Source organism: Cupressus sempervirens, chromosome 7 (assembly GCF_028749045.1).
Source record: "Cupressus sempervirens isolate cs-2001-9-10 chromosome 7, ASM2874904v1, whole genome shotgun sequence".
Taxonomy (NCBI): domain Eukaryota; kingdom Viridiplantae; phylum Streptophyta; class Pinopsida; order Cupressales; family Cupressaceae; genus Cupressus; species Cupressus sempervirens.
In genome coordinates, this window is record NC_143124.1 from 614,424,452 (window position 1) to 614,446,796 (window position 22,345).

General features: G+C 35.0%; 1 protein-coding gene, 1 long non-coding RNA gene and 1 pseudogene across 2 annotated transcripts in view; all 3 read right to left on the reverse strand.

Annotated features, from left to right (window-relative positions):
- LOC149548212 (PQ-loop repeat family protein / transmembrane family protein) overlaps positions 1-21,084 on the reverse strand; it is a 101,469-nt gene extending 80,385 nt beyond the window's left edge. The window contains exons 1-2 of the mRNA XM_089792258.1: positions 20,817-21,084; positions 20,604-20,736 (exon numbers count right to left, since the gene is read on the reverse strand). Coding sequence (XP_089648384.1) covers positions 20,604-20,736; positions 20,817-20,938 — 255 coding nt within the window. The 5' untranslated portion in view covers positions 20,939-21,084. The remainder of the gene's footprint in view (positions 1-20,603; positions 20,737-20,816) is intronic.
- Positions 1,355-16,643, reverse strand: LOC149548213 (uncharacterized; annotated as a pseudogene).
- Positions 18,666-19,084, reverse strand: LOC149548214 (uncharacterized). The gene is made up of 2 exons (XR_016354002.1): positions 18,953-19,084; positions 18,666-18,869 (listed from the first exon to the last, which is right to left on the reverse strand). It is a non-coding gene; the product is annotated as an uncharacterized LOC149548214 (long non-coding RNA).
- Positions 21,085-22,345: the final 1,261 nt, after the last annotated feature.

Genomic DNA, 22,345 nt, shown 5'->3' on the forward strand with positions numbered 1-22,345 from the left:
ATCTTTCATACACAAGCTTTGTCATAGACAAAAAATTACTTGCATTTAAAAAGCCAAAAAGATTTATGAAATATACATTGAATGAGAACACGAAGCATACACGATGTAGACAGATCATGAAAACACGAAGTAGACATGATGCAGACAGAAGACACGAAGCAAACATGATGCAAACGCATAAGACACACATTATGCATTTCCTTAATTGTGAACCTGCAACCAAAAAATCATTAGTACACATTATATATAAATCAATCCCCTGACAGGGTGTTTATAGTCTCAATCCATTTATTAACTCATCATTTTCTAAATATGGGAGGAGGAACCATAATAGGGTGCCCTATTACCCAACCAATGGGCCTCACCGTTCGCCCTCATTATTGTTACCTCTCTCCGATCATTATTTCCAAGAAGGTGCCTTTGTATGATGTACCCTGGGACATCCCGTCACCGTAGGCCTTACCCGGTACCCGTAGGCTTTATCCGGTACCCCGAGTGATGTTACCCAGCCCATTGCACCGCAAGCCTTATCTCAACTTGGAGAATCATGATCTTAAGGTGATTCTATCAACTATTTTCCAATAAGAAGTCTTTTAAAGCATAATCTTTGAAATATCAGATACTTAATCTTATCATTCAATTATATGAGGAGAAACCATAATGGGGTACCCTGATACCCAATCAGTGGGCCTCACCGTTCATCCTCATTATTGTTACCCCTCTCTAACCATCATCCCCAAGATAGTGCCTTTGTATGACGTACCTTGGGATATCCTGTCACCGTAGGCCTTACCTGATACTCGTAGGCTTTATCCGGTACCTCAAGTGATGTCACCCAGTCCATTCCACCGAAGGCCTTATCTCAACTTGGAAGATGATGACCTTAGATTATTTTATTTTATTTAACAACATTCTTTGATTATTGTCAATTTGAAAATCAATGTCATTTCCTTGTAACTATTTGATTAGAACCATTGATAGTAAGTATTTAAACTATCACAATAACAAAATGTGTCAATAATAACAAACAAGCTAACAATTATTTCATAATATATGAAGAAAACGTATAATTTACCTCATTACTTTTCTTTACCTTGTTTGCTTGTGTTAACTTCGTCCTTATCATTGTGAAGTGGTCTTCAAGAGACATAAACAATATATCTTTCTTCTTTGTTTTATGTATTCCCATATGGGGATCACCACTTGAGATGTCCCCTTTTCAAAAGAGGGATTGTATGAAGTTGTTTCTCAACATAATTCCTTTTTTTCCCTTACTTTAGGAATGACTCAATTTAAATGTTTATTCCTTTTAATCTTTTGTGGTTGATGTGACTCAATATTACCTTTAACTTCTCTATGCATGTGGCCCACAGATACTAAGATGAGGTGATAATGGACGATTAATGTTATTTTGGGGGTTTATCGCATTTTGCATTGTGGCATCACCATTTGTGGCTATTCCCTCAACTGTTCCACCAACGCTGGAAAACCCAGCCAGCAGCATCTACAGCCTGCCTTTGCATATTACTAAAATAAGAAACACCATTTACAACACTCCCAATACGTGATTCTGCAGCTCCTTTCATCTTTCTTGTAAGAAATGCACCAGTTTGGCAGGCCAAATACTGTTGTCCATTTGTTTCAAACCAAACATGGCTATTTGGAGATTTCCCAGGAGCGTTTCCTTCTATTATTCCATTGTGCGACTTAGTGTTAACCAGATCCACTCCAACGATATCACTTGCAGATCCCTTTGAACTGCGTCAGTCCTCTTGCATAGAGCTCTTCTGCTGTACCCGAGCTTGACTCGTTATATTCATTTACCCATGCATCTTGTTGGTATTCCCTATGATCTCTATAAATTGAATTACACACATATTAAAACTGTGCTATGAAATGTAAAGTCAAATCTTCATGGGGACGCACATCCAATTCACAAAGGCAAATTTATAGTCTCTTCCAGTTCAAACGTTAGTTATTGGGTCTTTGTATTTCTCAAATCTGTATAATATTGAAAGAATCCCATCTCAATAAAAGTTATTGCCTTTAGGATTGAAGTCTGTGTTCTCTATGGTCCAGAATTGACACTCTTCATTTGCGAATTTCTGACATTTTGATGCTAACTAAATAGACCTTTGTTTCTCTACTCTCCAAAATCATTGGTTAATCCGTAACGTCTGACATGATACAATAATATAGTCAATATGTAATGAGAAGAGGTGTTTGGCCAACTGTGTGCCTTGTTGTATTGTCTCCTATAATTTCTTATTTTTGCACAATCTTCACTAGATGGCAAGATCGAATGCTCTGATACAACTTGTAATGTCCCGTTTTGGGGGCATCTTCAGATTTAACATTTTATTTGTATAATTTGATAGTATTTCCTATTTTTCTATCTGATATCCCTTTCCATTGTGTGATATTTAATATATATATATATGTGTATTTTCAAAAAGTCGCCTCTTTTCATAATAATAGTTATAGTATATTAATAATTATATTATATATTAATAAGGTTACTTATATATCATAAGATTTATTATATTAATAACTATATATTATATATTAATAATATAGATTAATATTAATTATATATATGATTATATATTAATATTAATTATATATAAGATTATAATAATATATGAATCTTTTTAATTAAATATTATTTTAATATATAACAAGGATATATTTATTAAATATATATTTCATATATATATACCCCAAGTGATGTCACCCAGCCCATTCCACCGTAGGCCTTATCTCAACTTGGAGAATCATGATCTTAAGGTGATTCTATCAACTATTTTCCAATAAGAAGTCTTTTTAAAGCATAATCTTTGAAATATCAGATACTTAATCTTATCATTTAATTATAGGAGGAGAAACCATAATGGGGTGCCCTGTTACCCAATCAGTGGGCCTCAACGTTCACCCTCATTATCTATGCTTGTATGATGATACTCCAAGCCATGATTGATTGCCCAAGCCTAGAAGCCTAACTAATGCATTCAACAGTGCCTAGAAGCATGAGACCACTATTCATTGTTTTTGTATGTTAAAACCATAGCGAATGCCCATACACCTCTCCATTAGCATATTATTTAAAATAACTTCAAAATAAAACATAAATAATCAATTACATCTCCAATCTACCATACATAGTGATGCAAAGCAAATTGTGATAATCCAAAAATAGGGTTTCCCTAACTAATCTTCTTCCTTAACTATCCAGTGGTTAGTCTTCTAGGAACCTTGCCGAGTTCTCCCTAAGGCCTTGTCCTACCTTCCCAAGGTTTCTTGATGACAAACCTAAACACCATGATACCAATTCAATGGTACTGAAGACAAATTGCTCCCTAATTGGCCTACCAACCAGGATTCTTAGTCATTCATGTTGATGTATAGCATCTGTAGAAGTAATAATGTTCATCAAACATGTGCGAATCTATATCAGGTTTATCTGATAATAGTCATTGATGTTATATATATTAAATCATCTTAACTTGTATTAGATGATTAATAATATCACTGGTAGGCAATATCATGTTAAGATTATTAGCGGACATCTTATGACATCTGGAGTCTTGTATTACTACCGATTATGTTGTTTTGGTTTAACTAACATTAGTTAGTTGTGCCTCCGTAGAGGCATGACCCTACGTGGCCAAAGAGTCATGACTCTAAGGGGCATGACTCTTCTTGTACCTAGATAAACAAAGTGCAGACCAATGGGAATGATCAGTCTAAGGCATCACAGACCTAGCAATCTGCATATTAATCTTGCAGAATATATTCTTAGCATTCTCCTCTACAATCTGATTTAAAAGACTATCACCATTTGCATTCTACAGTCTGTGTTATCAATGATATATAGTGAAGGATATTCTGCATCTCAACATATTCGAGATCATCATTATTTGAAGAACAACTCTGCACTACAGTTATTCAAGTAAGAGTATCTATTGTTATTCATATCTATTGTAAAAGTTTTATCTATCAAAGATCACTAAAATCAAACATGGTATCAAAGCCATTCTGATAAGAAAATCTATTACTCAGAATTAAATCTAAAACCTTAGATTTACAAAAGTTAAATTATATTCTTAAATCAAAATGGTGAATCATGTAAGGCTAGAAGATAGGCTTGAGGGCGCATCAAGTTTTTCATCATGGAAAATTAGAGCCATGATAATATTAAGAGAAATGGAATTAGAGGAGTATATTGAAACAAACATATCCATGCCTAAAAATGATCCAGAGAAAGTAACATGGAAAAGACACAATAACAAAGCAATGAAAATTATAATAGATTCTGTAAAAGATCATATTATTTCATCCATATCTAGTCTCAAGACTGCATTTGAGATGTTCTCCACTATAAGAGATACATTTGAAATCAACAATACTAGTAGATTATTAACCCTAAAACAAGATCTACTATATATAAAGATGAAAAATGGAGAATCTATTACATCCTACTTTCTAAGGATTTCTGAATTAAAAGATCAGCTTGCAACAATGGAAAATCGAGTTGATGACAAAGAACTCAGCATGATAGCATTAAGAGGTCTTCCTCTATCTTGGGAAACATTTATTCGAAGTTTAAACTCTCGACCCGAACTTCCTAAATTTGATTTACTAAAGAATGAATGCACACAAGAAGAATCAAGATTAGTCTCAAGAGGACTAAGTACAAATCAAGAGGGAGACATTCAAGCACTTTATGTAAATTCAAACAAGAAAAGAAAATTCAAAGATAATAGAAGGGAATTTGACAAATCATATAAGAAACGTGATTGGTCCAAAGTGAGATGTTTCAAACGTGATCAAATTGATCACTCCCATAACTTCTGCCCTAAAAAGAAGAGAATTCAAGCAACCTTAGCAGAAATCAAAGGAGAGGAAGTAGAGAAAGAAGAAAAAGAAAACTATGCTTTTTACTTAGCCTTTTCAAGTGAATTAAACTCAAACCACAACACTTGGATCATAGACAATGGAGCATCTTGGCACATCACCGGTCTTAAAGACAAATTTGAAATTTTCTCAGAACAATCCTCAGAAGAAGTTACCATTGGAGATAACTCTATTCATCTTATCAAAAGCATTGGTTCCTATTCAATTTACTTGAATTTAGGAATTAATCTCCAACTCAAAAATGTTTTATATGTACCAAGAATAAAAAGAAACCTCGTCTTTGTTTCTAGTCTTGCTAATCAAGGATTCAAAATCACTTTCCAAAAGGAAAAAGTTCTATCTTGGCCAAAGAACTATAATATCAAGAAAGCCATTTCCATCGAATTTAGAGATGGAAGTCTATATAAACTTTGTAATAATCAAAACCTAGCACTTAGTCATGAAACTTCAAATTCCACTGAAATTTGGCATAGGAGGCTAGGTCACCTTCACTATCGTGCACTATCATCCATAGGAACAATTGTAAAAGGTTAACCTATTCCAAAACTGATAACTTAAGTATTTACAAAGGAGGCTAGGTCACCTTCACTATCATGCATTATCATCCATAGGAACAATTGTAAAAGGTTTACCTAGTCCAAAATTGATCAGTTAAGTATTTGCAAAGGATGTGCTTTAGGCAAAAATACTAAGCAATCATTTCCTAAAAGTGTTCACAAATCAAAATCCATTCTTGAACTGATTCACACTAACCTTTGCAGTCCTATGTCTGTACCTTCTCTTAACGGGTGCTTCTTTTATGTAATTTTTATTGATGATTACTCTAGAAAAATTTGGATCTACTTTCTGAAACAGAAACAATCAGCTGATGTATTATCAAAATTCAAAGAATTCAACGCCCTAGTTGAAAATTAGTCAGGACAAAAAAAAAAAATACTAAGGTTAGACAATAGAGGTGAATACATCTCCAAAATTTTTAAAAACTTTTACATTGCTATTGGGGATTAAGAAGGAGTTTTCACTACCATATAATCCTCAACAGAATGGAGTTGCAGAATGTAAAAATAGATCAATTATTGAATCAGCCAAAGCAATGATGCACGATTAAAACTGAAATGTCCCTTTTTCTGATTTTATATGATATTTCAAGCCTCTAATCAGATTTTCAAAATCAAACAACCTATATTACAAAGATCCACCAATTTCTCAATAAACCCCAAATCGGGTATGTCCGAAATAGTGCCAAAAACTTCACAACTTCACATATTATTAATAAATCTGAAAATGGACATTTTTACAGAAATTTCAGCAACATAACGACCTACTAAATGACATTTCCAGATCTGTATAGCATTTACACAACAGCTCACAAACGTAGGACAAAAACTATGCTCATCAAGCTCTCGAAATTAACACAAAAATGCCCGGAAACACCACAAAAACACTAATAATCTATCTCAGAAGTTTAACCACGTCCCAATACATATATTCAGCTCTATTTTAACATCTTAAAGTCTGAAATACAGCAGCAACCCAAACTGATATGAAATACTCAACCGAAAACACCAAACTCTTATAAAAAAACACACCCGAAAACTCACAAATTTGCATTGTTCAGCACAAAGGCAAACTCTGCATGAGCTTGCATATGGAATGGCTTCAAAATCCCGTCCTTAGCCTTCCTGGAAACCTGCAAACTCCCGTCTTGGGTCTCCTTCTCCACAGGTTTGGCAGCCTCTGAAGAACAACAAAGCAATAAGCGAAAATCAAGTTCTGGAATGAGCCCAAAATGCCTCCAAATCCCTTAAAAGAGGGCATAACCCTAACTCACGTTCAAGAGGGGTTAATAAAACATATTTTAATAATAATTTTTATTTATTAGTCCATTGGTTTCCAAAGATTAGCCCCTTTTGCCGAAACTTCACTTTTTTTGGGCCTGCTTGTGTTAGCAAAGATTATTATTTTTAAATATTTGAAAAGGGGACATGACAAGTCCTCCCCTCCCAAATATTGTTTGTCCTCAAGCAATGAAGATTGGAATGTTCAAGAATATGTGCTCCTTCCCAAGTTGCATCCTCCAGTGGTAATCCTTTCCATTTGACCAAATGCTCTATGATGCTCTTGTTTCTCAATCTTTTCTCTCTTGTATCCAAAATCTCTTCTGGTATCAAAACTAATTTCCCTTCATCATCAAGAGGTGGTAATTCTATAGATACTATGGTCTGCTGGCCTAGAGCCTTCTTCAGGCAAGATACATGGAAAACATTATGTATTTTGTTGTTTGGTGGGAGCTCCAATTCATAAGCTACCTCTCCTACCTTCTTGGTGATCTTATAAGGCCCATAGAACCTTGGCTTGAGTTTCTCTGCCCCGCTCCTCTTCAAAGTGCTTTGCTTATATGGCTGCAACCTAACAAATACCAAATCTCCCACCTCAAAAGATCTTTCAGTCCTTTTCCTATCAGCATACAACTTTTGTTGGTTCTGGGCATGTTGTAGATTATCCTTGAGGGACCTTATTATGTCTTGGCTTTGCTTGATGAAATCACTTGCTGCAGGTATTCTGCTATCTGAAAGTACTAAATCAACAAAGGAAAGGGCATCATAACCATAAAGAGCATGAAAAGGAGGCATACCAATAGACATGTGATGAGATGTATTGTAACAATACTCCCCTAGGTGCAACCATTTCACCCAAGCATGTTGTTGATTTGAAACATAGTTCCTCAAATATCCCTCTATCCATTTATTAACTATCTCTGTTTGTCCATCTGTTTGAGGGTGATAGCTAGTACTGGGAGTGAGTTCAGTTCCTGCCAAATGAAAGAGCTCCTTCCAAAAAGAGCTGAGGAATCTACTGTCCCGGTCACTGACAATGTTTTTAGGCAAGCCATGTAATCTAAAAATCTCCTTGAAGAACAATTCGGCCACTTGTGATGCCTTGAAATCAGATGTGATAGGAAAGAAATGTGCATACTTAGTTAGTCTATCTACCACCACATATATGCAATCCTTACCTTGAACCTTGGGCAACCCGGTGATGAAGTCCATGGAAATACTTTCCCATTTTTGTTCAGGAATAGGAAGTGGCTGCAACAACCCTACAGGAAAATTTTGCTCACTCTTGCTTTTTTGGCATACCATACATTCCTTAATGTGTTTAAGGACATCCTCCTTCATACCCTTCCATGAAAACCGCTCTCGAATTTGCCTATATGTCTTGAAGTATCCCTGGTGACCAGCCAAAGGTGTGTCATGAAAGGCCCTCAATATCCTCTCCTTAGTTATTTATCCTGGCACTAAGAAGATCCTGTTCTTGTAATAAATCAATTCATCAACAACCTTATACCTGTTATCATCCACTAACTTATCCACAATCTTGGTGGCAAAGGAATCTTTAGCATACTCTAAAATTATGGAGACTTTTCAATCAGCAAAGATAGATGTTAAGGAACACAGAGTGGGCTTTCTTGAGAGAGCATCAACAACCACATTATTCTTTCCTTTCATGTATTCAATATCAAAATCATAAGCTTGCAATTTGCTTACCCATTTTTGTTGACGATCATTCAAATCCCTTTGTTTCAAGAAGAACATGAGGCTATTATGGTCTGCCTTTACAATGAATCTCCCACATACCAAATATTGTCTAAACTTATGAAGTGCATGCATGATTGCCAACATTTCCTTATCATAGATGGAGTAACCTTTCTCTGATTGATTTAGTTTTCTAATCTCAAATGCTATTGGATGTCCCCTTTGAGTTAGGATAGCCCCTATACCTTCTCCAAAAGCATCACATTCAACAACAAAAGGTAAAGAGAAATCTAGAATTGCAAGCACAGGGCATGAACTCATTACATTCTTACGCTTATCAAATGTTTTTTGTGCCTCTTCTGTCCAGACAAAAGCTCCTTTCTTTGTCAAATCAGTCAAGGGGGCAGCAAGCTGAGAAAATCCCTTGGCAAATCTCCTATAGTAGCTACACAACCCAAAGAAACCTCTCAACTGTGTAAGATTAGTGGGTGGAGGCCAATCCAAAATTGCTTGAATTTTTTGTTGATCAACCTGCACTCCTTTAGAACTTATAATATGTCCCAAATATAGGATCTCTGTCAAACCAAACTCACATTTATATAGCTTAGCATAGAAAGATTGCTGCTCCAAGATTACCAAAACAGTGTCCATGTGTTTTAGATGCTCTTCCCATGTTTTACTGTAAATCAAGATATCATCAAAAAATACCAAAACAAATTTTCGAAGATGCTGGCTAAATACCTTATTCATACAAGATTGGAATGTTGCAAGTGCATTAGTGAGGCCAAATGGCATAACAAGAAATTCAAAGTGCCCATAGTGACATCTGAAAGCAGTCTTTTCCACATCTTCACCCCTCATTCGGATTTGATGGTACCCTGATCTTAAGTCAATTTTTGAGAAGTATATAACACCATGTAACTCATCAATGAGTTCATCTATGCGTGGTATGGGATACCTATTTTTTATGGTCTTCTTGTTTAGAGCCCTGTAGTCTATACACATTCTCATTGTACCATCCTTTTTCTTGACAAGTACCACAGATGATGCAAATGGACTGGAGCTAGGCCTTATGAATCCCATGTCCAGGAGTTCCTTAATAGTTTTTTCAATTTCTTCGTTATAACCTCTTGGATGGTGGTATGGAGTTGTTATAACTGGTTTGGCACCCTGTTCTAACTCTATAACATGCTCAAAACCTCTATCTGGTGGTACTCCTGGAGGCAAGTCATTGAAAACTATACTATGCTTATCAAGAATATTTTGAATTTCAAAATGGAAATTACCTTGATTCTTTGGAGAGCTTGTTGGATGGATTATGACTCCTGCTGCCCATGCTGCTTGTCCTCTTCGAAAAGTCTTCTCCAACCTCTTTGCAAAGACCGCCTTAGGTGCTCCATTTGATAAGCCTCTCAATAAGACTTCTTTCCCATTGGAATGAAATTTAAACTCCATAGTTTGATGGTTCATGTAATCGCCTCCAATAGAGTGCAACCATTGAACACCCAATACAAAATCTGTCTCCCTAATGCCAACAACATAGAAGTCATCACATAACTCATAATCTCCTAAGGTCATCTTGAGTTGTTTCACCACCCGTGTGCAAGGCATAGTGAATCCATCAGCTACAGTAACATTGAATCCTTCAAAATCTTCTGCTTTAAGCCCTCTTTTCATGACAAATCCCTCATCAATAAAATTGTGAGTTGCCCCACTATCAAGAAGAACTGTCAACCTTTGCCCTGCTAGTACCCCTCGAATTCGAAAGGGATGGTATCTTGGGACTCCTAATAATGCTGCTAAAGTGCCATCCTTGCTGATTTCTTTTTCTTTCTCTTCTTCTACCTCCTCCTTAGTGTCATGAAATTCCTCATGCTCATCTGAATCAGATTCTGAAGCAACTTCAATATAGTGCACTTGACCTTTCCCCAAACATCTGTGTCCTGGAACCCATGGTTCTTTACAAGTAAAACAAAGCTTTTTCCTTCGTAATTCACTCCTAGTCTCTTCATCTACCTTCTTTTTTGCCACATTTATCACATCTTTTGGTGGTAGTGTTGGGAAAGTCTTTTTCTAAAAATTCCCCTTATGTTGCCAAAGATTTGGGAGTTTTTGATTAGTGACTGGTTTCATAGGCATGCAAGTTTCAAGTTGCAAGCTTCTTTTGATAGCTTCCTGTAAGGTTGAGGGTGAGAAAGCCTTAACCAAACCCTTAACAGAATCTTCTAAACCATCAAGAAAAAGATAAACAATCCTCTTTTCACTCATATCGGGTACCATAACAACCACTTTTTGAAACTCTTCTATATACTCATTAACTGATTTGGTTTGCTTCAACTTTGACAATTCTTTAAAATACTCTTCATCATCCTTGAGGTCAAATCTATCTATCACTCTTTGACTGAAATCATCAAATGTAGTTACCTGATCATGACCTTGAGTAGTCATTCCATGATACCACCAATCATAGGCTGCATCTTCCAAGTGTAGACTTGCAAATTAAACAGCATCACTCTCCTTCATGGGGTTAAGTGTGAAGAAAGTCTGTAATTTTTGTAGCCATGCTCTAGCTGAAATTTTATTTGTTCCATCAAAAGTAGGTGCTGTAAACTTGCTTATTTTATTTTTGAGCTCTCTTCCACTTATGTCATGCTCCCTCCTGTTCTCTTTCTTGGGCATCAAAGTGTTCATCATATCCACATATTCTCTAAAAGGAACCGAACTGCGAAAGTCATCATCTAAGCCATTGTAAGTAGCTCTTAATGCAATCAAGTTACCTGTAACCTCTTCCATAGGATTAAGGGCTAGATTTGGTACTAGTGGCTCATCTGCAGGCAGGAAAATAGTTTTTGTTGATTTAGAGGGTTTGGGTTTCAGATTTCTTGGCTCCTCTAAAGTGCTCCCTTTCTCATTAATAGATGCAACTCCTTGCAATTTTTCTGTCAATATCCGCAAAGCCTCTCTAGTTTCTGCCAAACTATCCACTGTTTGCTTCTGAGTATTTTGGATGTCTTGAAAAAATTTCTTTGCCATCTCATCTTGATCAGCCATGCTTTTTCCTTCCTTGGATTTTATACTTTTACTTTTAACTGGAGGTTTGATCAAAATTTCTTTATTCTTTTCTCGCTGCAAATATCTCTTTTCTCTTTCACTTGGTTGCATGCAAACTTCTACAAACCCTCAGGCTGGCAAGATCATAGCTCTGATACCAGTGAAATGTCCTTTCTTTTGATTTTATATGATATTTCAAGCCTCTGATCAGATTTTCAAAATCAAACAACCTATATTACAAAGATCCACCAATTTCTCAATAAACCCCAAATCGGGTATGTCCGAAATAGTGCCAAAAACTTCACAACTTCACATATTATTAATAAATCTGAAAATGGACATTTTTACAGAAATTTCAGCAGCATAACGACCTACAAAATGACATTTCCATATTTGTATAGCATTTACACAACAGCTCACAAACGTAGGACAAAAACTATGCTCATCGGGCTTTCGAAATTAACATAAAAATGCTCGGAAACACCACAAAAACACTAATAATTTATCTCAGAAGTTTAACCACGTCCCAATACATATATTCAACTCTATTTTAACATCTTAAAGTCTGAAATACAGCAGCAACCCAAACTAATATGAAATACTCAACCGAAAACACCAAACTCTTACAAAAAAACACACCCGAAAACCCACAAATTTGCACTGTTCAGCACAAGGGCAAACTCTGCATAAGCTTGCACATGGAATGGCTTCAAACTCCCATCCTTAGCCTTCCTGGAAACTTGCAAACTCCCATCCTTGGGTCTCCTTCTCCACAGATTTGGCAACCTCTGAAGAACAACAAAGCAATAAGCGAAAATCAACTTTTGGAATGAGCCCAAAATGCCTCTAAATCCCTTAAAAGAGGGCATAACCCTAACTCACGTCCAAGAGGGGTTAATAAAACATATTTTAATAATAATTTTTATTTATTAGTCCATTGGTTTCCAAAGATTAGCCCCTTTTGCCGAAACTTCACTTTTTTTGGGCCTGCCTGCGTTAGCAAAGATTATTATTTTTAAATATTTGAAAAGGGGACATGACAAAAACTTTCATACTTCCTTCTGGGCTGAAGCATCTAACACTGCAGTCTACATTCAAAACAGATGTCCACACTCAGTATTAGAGAACACCACTCCTGAAGAAGTATTTACAAGCATTAAACCAGATCTAAGTCATCTAAGAATATTTGGATGTCATGTTTATATCCACATTCTTAAAAAGAAAAGAACAAAACTAGAAGCATCCGAAAAGAAGGGGATACTCATTGGATATAGTGAAACAACAAAAGGCTACAAGGTCTTCATTCCAGGTCAAAGAACAATTGAGATTATTAGAGATGTGAAATTTGAAGAAGATATCGCCTTTAATATTTCTAGAAACGGTGATAAATCTATTACTAAATCTATTCCTAAAGTAGATGAAAATCACCAAGCAGAATTTGAGAGGGAGAATGATATTGAACCATCCTCCACCACTACATCTAATCATGAAGATTATGAAAATGTCAACAATAAAAAGAGGCCACTTTGGGCTAGGAAAATGATAGAAGAAAATAAGGTTGAACCTAATGAAGTGATTCGAGAAAGTAAAAGAACGAGAAATCAATCATGTTATATTGCATTATTAACTGAACTTATAAAAATTGAACCTTTAAATGTTAAAGAAGCACTTTCAAATCAGTCTTGAAAATAAGCAATGATTGAAGAATATAACTCCATACTAAAAAATGATGTATGGGATGTTGTACCAAGACTTTTAAACAAATTAGTTGTTTCTTCAAAATGGTTGTTTAAAATTAAGCATGCATCTAATGGCAGCATTGAAAAGTACAGAGCTAGATTTGTAGCACGAGGTTTCTCACAAAAAGAAGGCATTGATTATGAAAACATTTGCACCAGTTGTTAAACATACTTCAATTAGAACCATCTTGGCTATCGTAGAATCCAAGAGATGGAAGGTTCATCAAATGGATGTCAAAACAGCATTCCTAAATGGCAAAATTGAAGAAGTTTATATCGAGCAACTAGAAGGATTCAGCGCTCATGACAGCAAAACTCACATTTGTAAATTAAAGAAAGCTCTATATGGTCTCAAACAGGCTCCCAGAGCGTGGTATGAAAGGATAGAAAACTATCTAATGAAGTTAGGATATTCTAAAAATGAAGCCGATCCTAACTTATACTTCAAAATAGATGGTGATGATATAATTATTCTTGTGTTATATGTTGATGATTTGTTAATAACAGGTGAAGAACATCTCATAAAGAAATGCAAACAAGAACTCACAGCAAAGTTTGAAATGAAAGATTTAGGTCTTCTTCACTACTTTCTTGGATTGGAAGTTTGGCAACAGGATAAGTATATTTTTTTAAATCAAAGAAAATATACAGTCGACATTTAACAAAATTTGGAATGATGGAATGTAAACCAGCTTCTACTCCTATGGAAATCAATCTACACAAGTTGAAGGATGATATGATCAAATCAAAACTTACAGATTCTACTTACTACAGGCAGATCATTGGGTCTTTAATGTATTTGATGAATACTCATCCTGACATATGCTATGCTACTAACACCTTGAGCCAGTTTATGTGTGCACAAAAAAAGATACATCTACATGCAGCTAAATACATTTTCAACTATCTAAAGGGTACTATTGGCATGGGAATCAAATATGATAAAGTCAACATCGAACTTCATGGATATTCTGATTCCAATTGGGTAGGCAGTCCTACTGAATGTGAGAGTACTTCTGGATGTTGCTTCAGTCTAGGATCTGGAATGGTTTCTTGGTTCAGTAGAAAATAGTCTTCAATTATATTAAGTTCTACTGAAGCAGAATATATTGCATCTTCCTTGGGTACTAGAGAAGCGGCATGGCTACGGAAGTTGTTAGCAGATTTGTTCAAAAGACCTTTGAAGCCCACTATGATTCATTGTGATAATCAAAATTGCATCAAGCTTTCAACTAATCCGGTTTTCCACAATCGATCCAAACATATTGAAATTCTTTACCACTACATTCGAGATATGATGAATCGAGGAATCATTCAACTGGAGTACATCAGTACTAATGAGCAAACAGCAGATATCTTTACTAAGCCTCTTGCTAAAGTGAAAATGAAATATTTCAAAGAAAAACTTGGTATGATTAATTTGTAATATTGAATTTAAATTTTCAATTCATGTGAGTTTATGCTTCTATTGTTGTTTAGTCGCATTAGATATGTAATGAAAGGTGATGATCTTTCATGGACATATATATTTAGAAAGTAATCATTTGTAAGGTGACGATCTTGCAAATGATAGGCCTATTATCATGGACATCTCTAGATATTGTTTCGGACAATTAGAGATCATAGATAACAAATCCATTATGTTATCATGGACATCTCTAGATATTGTTTCAGACAATTAGAGATCATAAATAACGTATCCATTATAATTACTCTAGATATTGTTTCAAACAATTAGAGATCATAATATACGTTATGATAGTGTTCACAGCATGGTGATTTTAATTATTTGACTAGTCACTGTTTCAGAGTGTTAAGATCAAATAAAGTATTCAGATATTCTATTCTGAAGGAGTATTACTTCTCCCTTGCTAAGAGGGAGTGTTGATGTGTAGCATCTATAGAAATAATAATGTTCATTAGACATGTGCGAATCTATATCAAGTTTATCTGATAACAGTCATTGATGTTATATATATATATAATTGATAATATCATAGGCAAGCAATATCATGTTTAGATTATCAGCGGACATCTTATGCCATCGGGAGTTGTATTACTACTAATTATGTTGGTTTGGTTTAACTAACATTAGTTAGTTGTGCCTCCGTAGAGGCATGACCCTACGTGGCCAAAGGCCGTGTAGAGTCATGACTCTACGGGGCATGACTCTTCTCATACCTATATAAACAAAGTGCAGACCGAGGGGAATGATCAATCTAAGGCATCACAGACCCAGTGATATGCATATTAATCTTGCAGAATATGTTCTCAGTATTATCCTCTGCGATCTGATTTAGAAGACTATCACCATTTGCATTCTATAGTTTGTGTTATCAGCGATATACAATGAAGGATATTCTGCATCTCAACATATTTGAGATCATCATTATTTGAAGAACAACTCTGCACTACAATTATTCAAGTAAGAGTATCTATTGTTATTCATATCTATTGTAATAGTTTTACCTATCAGAGATCACTAAAATCTAACAATTCAACCTTTCATGACCTTCCACTAGATCAACTGGTTATCTCTTTTCCATTGGAATAATGGGTTCTACTCAAACTTTTAAGATTCAAATAGTTGCAATAGTTGACCTAGTATGCCTAATTGAATTAGTCCTCCTAATTGGGTTTTTGGCCTTTAACTTTCATAACACTTGAACACACCCATGAATTATTCACCATTCCAAACACCCATTTGGTGGTCCTTCACAATATCAAAGATTTGGACATGGGTTTTGCCACTCTGTCTGATAATCCAAATTGAGCAATTCTTAAACTTATTTGGCTTTCTTGGACAACATCACCAACGGTTTCAATCTTGCTTCCAAACTAACAACCAGTCAATCCAATAGTTGCATGAGGTTTGCATAAGTTAGAAGAATCCCAATCGACCATCAAACTCTACCATTCAATCCTTTACACCCTATTGCAATGGATTTTCTATTGTTCCTTGGCTCAACACTGCCTAGTGATCAACCTAGGGCATCACTACAAAATTAGCAAATCAATAAAGACAAGCCCAAAACTGAAAGAAATGCAAACTATACAGGATAACCTAACATTCCACCAAGCCATTTAGAATTTGAACAGTGGAATGTCATGCTAGTGCCATTTTTGCTTCAAAACCCTGGTTTGTGAGGGTTTACAAGTGGATCAACGTCAAAATCACAACTCTCTTAAACCAGAGCACTTCAAACCTTCAAACCTGGTGCAAGAAAGCTAAAACAAAACTCTACAAACTACCAACACTAACTTCTCAAAATGCCACCAATGATGTACAGATGCAGTACAGAAATCTACTAAAAAACAAAGCAAAAGTTGTCTCTCTTGATTCAATCGACTCCCTATTCAGTTTTCGAAGGCCTATATGTGCTTTTGGATCAGTTAGAACCATTCTTAATAGTTTGTCAGGTATCTTGTTGCATTCTTGCAACATTTTTCAAAAAGACGCAAAAGTTGCAAAGTTGCAACTTTGCAACTTTTGAAACAACTTTGCAATTTTTTAACTCCATGATTCCAAGCTTGTCTAAGATAGTCCAAATCGCCTAGGAACCATTCTAAACCCCTAAACAACCTTAATCCATCCTACTTACATCACTTTCCAACTATGACCACTCTTGGTGGCTCTAGACACAAAATTGCTCATAAGCAACTTTTAGGACATGCAAACAAAAATTGGACTTCAATTGGCTCAATCTTACTACATTTTTTGCCATTGAGTCTTATTACATTCAAAATACTCACATCACACCAAAATGTCTTAGGTGCTCTTGCACCATTTAGACAACGGCATAAAGTAAAGAAATGCATCAAACTTCATATTTGAACTTCAATAGAAAAGAAAATATGCAATAATGTTAATACACTAAGCATTGTTTAGTAGAAAAAGTTGAAAGTTTCACCTAAGCCTAAGAGAAGCCCTTCCTCCCAACATTAATTCCAACTTGTTGAACCTTATGGCTCTTTAAGTATGTCAAAGAAGTAATAGTAGACATTTAATCTATAGAAGAATCTTCAACAACTCTTGTCTCCATCTGCATAGGCTGGAACCTCCTCTTCCCTTATCACTACAAACTCCACTCACAGTCAACTTGATGCATGGTCCTCATCTAAAAATTAGTAGTGACCACTCATATGTAGGAATCAGTATGATGCTCCTCCAACGCCTCAATGGCTAGTTGTCACTTATAAAGACAATTGTCTTGTGGTGGAAGCATAAGTTGTAAGCCACAAATACAAAATCAATCAACATTTTCATTGGCATTGTTTTGTACTTTTTGGAGTGTAATGTCCCCTTTTTCTGGGACATTATAATTTTGTGTGGCCAGCTCACTTCGCCTAGGTTCAGGGGCGGAAAGGTTCTTTATGGGGTTTAGTTCGAGATTTGGCCTAGACATTTCCAGTTCCAAACCCATCAGAGCAGTTTTGGCAGGTTGTCCAGATGCTTACTATTTTTAGTAAGTATTCAGAGCACAGTATTTTTGGTACCTCAATGTTGGTTTGGAAGCGTCTCATCAAGAGCTTTCCAACGAGCTATTGCATGAGATTATCTGAGTTCATTTGGTTAGCTATTTTAATGCCTAATGACTATATGGTTTCTTGACTAAGTGACCATTAAAGTCATTTAACTTGTCACTTTATTTTAAAAAGTTACTATGTTCACTTAAGTGACTAAAGGATTAAAAAAGTGCTTTATCCCACATTGCCTAAAAGAGCATGCATCACATTTGGAAAAGGCATAAAGGTACCACGGGCTCCACATGAGAGGATATATGAAGATTATAATATTCAAGCAAACATTACTCTAGGAGCTAGAAACAGTTGTTGGTTATTTTTTCTATGACGCAAACCCTTGAAGAAGTATTTGAAGGTTGGACGCAAACCTAGCCTTCTTACAGGTTTCATCTACATTTCCAATCTAACTATTATTTCTGTTTATAAGATTGGATTTTTTGGATTGTTGAATGTTATTGTATTGCTGTTGTATAATGCAGTAACATATTTGGCGCTTATTTGTGTTAATTCCTGGTGCATATATGTATTTCTAAATATTGAAGGAAATAAAGGAACTTTTCTAAGTTTTCTTGTATTGAAATCTGCTGATTATTAATCTAATTATGTTCTGGTAATTGTATCAAGTGTTGGTTTTCTGTTCGGTTTTTTTAAATCTGCACTTAATATCAAGGGCTTTGGGTAAAATATCCGGAAAGGGATATTTCATGGAGTGTATGTGCTCAAACACAATCCACTTGCACTCACAAACCAAAGCACTGCATAGCTGCCTCAAAACTCTTCTTTGAAGATCAGACATCTTAGAGCCCAAATTGTCCCACCATGTATTTGTAAGGACAAAATTGAAATGTTCATGATTTGCAAATTGAAGAAATTAAAAATATAATAACAAAGAAAACCAGTATAGTTTACAACTTTACATCAATGTTTTGAATTTAAATGACAGAAAAATTTACATTGGTTCTCACTATCATGCATGTCTCTCTCTAGAGATCTCTTCAAACTCATTTGTAATCTCAATCTTAGACATGATCTTGCCCTCACCAAAGGTCTTCACTCCATAGCCTCTATGATAATGTAGAGGTCTCCAATAACTTCAGCCTTGAAGCTATCAAGAAATTGAAATATCGGATTAAGAAAGTATGCACAAACACTAAGTGGCATATCAAGTTTGTCTTATCTAGCACTCACCAATGAGATCCTAGATGGGCACAAATTTGACCTCAACACCACCATGATACTGTCTAAAATGCTCCTTTGCTCAGTCCATTCCCTCATAGATGTACTCATTGCTGGCCTTTTTCCATCGATAATACAAAGGAGATAAACCAATGGCTCAAACATCTATTATTAACTTTTAATGGTTAAAAGAAGTATATATTATGATGCAAATGAGGAAAATAAAACATTTACAAACATTAGAAAAAGAAATAAAAATTGTATCTACAATCTCCTTTGAAGGAGTTAGAAAACAGGCATCATCAAATACCCGTTGCACCACATCAATGACCTCATCTTTGTGCAATACAACTTTCACCTTTGCACAAGAAAGGTAAACCCAACCGCTCAAAAGCCAAATTGATTTGGATGAGATCAATCACTGTATAGAGATTGGACCATACAAAATGAGACGCCGCCATGTTTTCGAAAAGATGAGATTGCTATTTTTGAAAGGAAAGGAAAAAAAGTTGCAAAGTAGAAGCAAAAAGTGTTAGATTGGATGACATGAGGGAGATGATTAAGTTGAGCCAGAGGAGGAATCTTTGCCCTCTAGTTCAAAGGTGGAGTTGCAGCATTCTAGACAAGCTTGGAGCCGTAGCCAACTTTGAGGAGTAAGCTCGAAACTATTGCTAGTATGCATAAAGAAGAGAATTTACTGTTATAGCTTTTACAGAGATATGATTTTTATGATGATTTTCTATCGCCATAGCATATATCATATTTAACTACTGATGTATTCGCATGATGTTATAACTTTGTACCCTTTTTATATTCAATCTAATTGAGAACACTTCCCCAACATTTGACACACTTACTTGATGCATTATGTACATTTAGTATACGTAAAATTCATATTTTTTAAGAAAATCGAATAGTTAATCTTAATTTGCCAAGACAGTCTGCGCAAATTTGGGTTTGCCGAGTTTTACCGAGTGCAAACTTTTGACCTGTGGTCTGGACTCTGACCTATTCGGCACTTAATTCTGTTACATGTTTCGAACAGGCTACTGACTTCCCAAGGTCTTCTAATCAGCTACCAAAACTTCGCGCTGAGGAATGGCCGCTTCTCTTCAAACAACACAAAGGATAATCGATTCAAAAGTATAGACTAACTAAAGCTAGAAATGTAATTACAATCTCGAGTTGTCCGTGAACTCTAAATGATTAAGAAATCCTAGCACAAATACCAGTTTCATGTGTTTTTCAACTTTTGAATTGCCTCTTTAATTTAGGGCAGTACTAATCTGCCTAGATGAAGAATTCACCCACCTATCGATCCTTCATTCAGCAGTATGTTCGCTTCAATCCAGCGTAGCATACTTGGTAAATCAATCATCTTAACAAAAGGAGATGAATACAGAGAAAGCTAAAATACTCATCAAACCAGATGTAACCTATTGTTAAAGTCGATCCACGCATTTGATTTTAACGAAAAAAGGGGCTGCTACTGTTGTAGCAAGAATTCGCAACTTTGTATATTATGTTCAATTTCTTACAAAAGCATAGAACTAATCACCTTAGAAATATAAAAATAAAGATATTTTTTGTACTTTTTTGGGAATAAAATTGATCCACGATCTGTGGTAATGGAATGATGAGGTGTTAATGGGTGGGGAATGACCTCGTTGTAGCCATATTTTTTATGATACTGGCGCTGCACAACAGGACTGAAGAATAACGATACGTTGTATATCAGATACGATGAATGCTTGGTCAGATTAAACACCAAGAAGTCCAAGTTCAATCCCACCACACTGAAAAAGAATTCAATAAGATCGTCAGTTATGATTAAATTGGAGAGAGAAGCAGGTGAAACGCCCACACCAACACCCACCTCTTACGACGGTAATTAAGAAGAACTTGCGGATAGAAACTGAAAGACCAGACACAAAACGCAAACCATCCGAGAATCTGATAAATTATCTCCAGAAACACAGAATTCCACGACACAGCCATGGCAACGCGTGTACCTCTGCCTCTGTTTCTGTCTACTTTGTAATCGTTGGATGTACGAAGATTAATTGAATTTAGACATCTTTGGAAAAAAATTATTTTGGTTTTTTAATTTAAACAAGAATCTTTTGTTTTCTTACTCACATCGTCATTTTCCCCTGCTTTTGTCTCTCACGTTATGTGTATGATTTGTCCCTTGATAAAGACAAGATTCCTAGGATCTGATATCCTAAATAAATACACCTCTCGTAAAATTTAAACTATTGCTCCCAAATATAGCTATGCTAATTATGTGGATGCTTTAAAAAATATAAAAATATTAAGAGGAAAGGAGGTTTTATAGTCCACATAGTTGTAATACCCCAAAATTGGCTCATTGCCATTATACCAATTCTAGTCTATTTCTGATAATTTCAAAGTCCTATTCTAATAGGCAATTCTCATTCTGCTATTCGCTACTTAACTTAATTGTCAAATGCAGAAAAATCCTAATCTGCATTCATCATATTTCTTATTTAATTCCTATAGTACGTACTCATATTAGTTGCATTAAACCTACTTGATTAATATTTAATTTAATTATTAAGTATTTATACTTTAATTAAATTAAATTATATCCTAAGGCTAATGTACTATGGAATTAAATTTATTTAATTTAATAAATACGCCTATCTTAATTAATTAAATGTAATTATTTAATTAAATGGGAAAGGTATTTCTAATTAATTTAAAGAAATTATTTAATTAAATGGAGTACTTACTTCTAAATAATTAAACAAAGTTATTTAATTAAATGGGAAGACATTCCTAATTAATTAAATGAAGTTATTTAATTAAACAAAAGTGTCTCTAATTAATTAAAGATTATTTAATTAAATAGAAAAAGTAATTATGAGAGCATATTTCATTTTATTAAATTAAATATCTCAACAAAATCTCTCCTCAGTTCAAAAAAGGGGAATTTCCAGTTCACTATTGATCAAAAATGAGTTAACACAGTTAACTCCTTTTTCTACTCAAATTAAAACAGTTAACTCCTTATTTATCTCAAATTAAGTCTGTTAACTCCCTTTAAACTTGGGAATCTCCCTTTATGACTGAAACTCATCTTCAATCCTGACCGTTGATCCGAATCGATCTCAACTGTTGATGAATTCCAGGGAACTCTATTTAAGAGACCCTCATCTCTTCATTTGGGAGAGGATGAATTGATTTGCTATTGAATTGCTGTTGAAATTCATGCTCATATTTACTTACATTTCTTGCATACATTCTCATTTTTAGTTTAATCTCATTTTAGTTTAATCATGCATATGCTTAATCTAGTTTGCTTCATTTGTTCTTAGATTACATTGCATCTTTCATTTTCTTAGATTAATCTGTATACTCATTCTTAGCTTAATTTCATTA